The sequence below is a fragment of the Sinocyclocheilus grahami genome, unplaced genomic scaffold (genome assembly GCF_001515645.1).
Source record: "Sinocyclocheilus grahami isolate Dianchi unplaced genomic scaffold, SAMN03320097.WGS_v1.1 scaffold5023.1, whole genome shotgun sequence".
In the NCBI taxonomy this organism is placed as follows: Eukaryota; Metazoa; Chordata; class Actinopteri; order Cypriniformes; family Cyprinidae; genus Sinocyclocheilus; species Sinocyclocheilus grahami.
In genome coordinates this window covers 10,403-11,714 of record NW_015509827.1, presented here as the reverse complement: position 1 = coordinate 11,714, position 1,312 = coordinate 10,403, and the positions used below count along the sequence as shown (strand labels likewise).

The window sequence follows — 1,312 nt, the reverse complement described above, 5'->3', positions numbered from 1 at the left end:
GATTTCTGAAGGATCATTTGACACTGAAGACTGGAGTAATGGTTGTAATGACATTTAAAAATTATATTAAAATAGTAAAAAAAAAATGTTTTATTAAAAAAGTAATTGTAGTATTCCACAATATTACTGTTTTTACTGTATGTTTGACTTTAGTGAGCATAAAAAAAATCTTACTGACCACAAACATTTGATCAGTAGTGCATATTTAAAAATATATAAATATCAAATGTGTACATACCTGTTTCTTTTGGTGAAACATCAAAAAGAATGAACCAGTCGTCATCTTTTTCAATCTGAGGCTGTGCTTCTGTCTTCACAGTAACAGCTGGTTGAGCTCTTCTTAATTCCAGCTCCTGTTTTCGCTTCTCTAGTTCTCTTAGTCTCTTCTCCTCCTCCTCTCTCACTCTCATCTGCTGCTGTCTCACTCTGCTGTCTTCCTGTTCTTTCATCCTGCGCTCTTCAGTAGCCACTGCAACTGTAGATCAAATGTATAAAGGTTTTACTAATTATAATATGTCTTTCACCTGAAGCAAATCAGACATGCAGCTCTTGTAATCACCTGAAGGGACGCTCCTCATCTCAGGAGGTGCTGCATCCAAAAGCTCAAACCAGTCATCGTGAACTTCCCGAACCCCAACAGAAACCATCTGCGCAACAACGTCAGCTCTCTCTCTGTGTTCATCAATGATCACTCTCTTTTCTTCAGTGATCAGTCTTTTCTCTCTCATCTGCTCCTCCACCACTATCTGAACTCTCTGGTCTTTGATGGGTTCATGGACCTCAAAATCTCTGCCTCTGACATCTGAAAGAAGCACAGGAAACACTGGGGTTTGCATCATGAGAAGCTTGTGAAATGATTTGTACCCTAAATTTATTTAAAACAGGTAAAACTTGCATTTATGAGAAGCATGTATTAATGATTCTTAGTAGTCTTGAGTAAAAACATTTTAATTGTACAGTTTACAGTAACGTTGTATATGTACATTTTAACACATAAGGTATCATGATTGTTTTAATATTCTTTGATAATTATTCTGGTATACAATGCTAAAATGTATTAGTAAGTGGTTTTTAAGCCAATTCAATCCAGTCATTTGTATTTTTGTTGCTGTATGTTTGTGATAGTGTTTAGGCATGTGTGTTTCTGTACCTGATGGGAAACTCTTCTGCTCATAAGGAACTTTGTCAAAAAGCTGAAGCCAGTCATCATCAAAGTCTCCGGGCACGACTGGAAACTGTGGGGTTTGTATGATGCTTGTCCTCTTCTTCTCTGGTACTATTATTTGTTCTTTAGCGCTCACGGTCATCACCT

General features: G+C 37.0%; 1 protein-coding gene across 1 annotated transcript in view; it reads right to left on the bottom strand.

Annotated features, from left to right (window-relative positions):
* The window catches only part of LOC107577068 (protein 4.1-like), a gene marked incomplete at its 5' end in the record, with an annotated part of 13,745 nt that overhangs the window by 2,074 nt on the left and 10,359 nt on the right, over positions 1–1,312 (bottom strand). Inside the window, 3 exons of the mRNA XM_016263182.1 lie at positions 239–475; positions 560–802; positions 1,151–1,310. Coding sequence (XP_016118668.1) covers positions 239–475; positions 560–802; positions 1,151–1,310 — 640 coding nt within the window. The remainder of the gene's footprint in view (positions 1–238; positions 476–559; positions 803–1,150; positions 1,311–1,312) is intronic.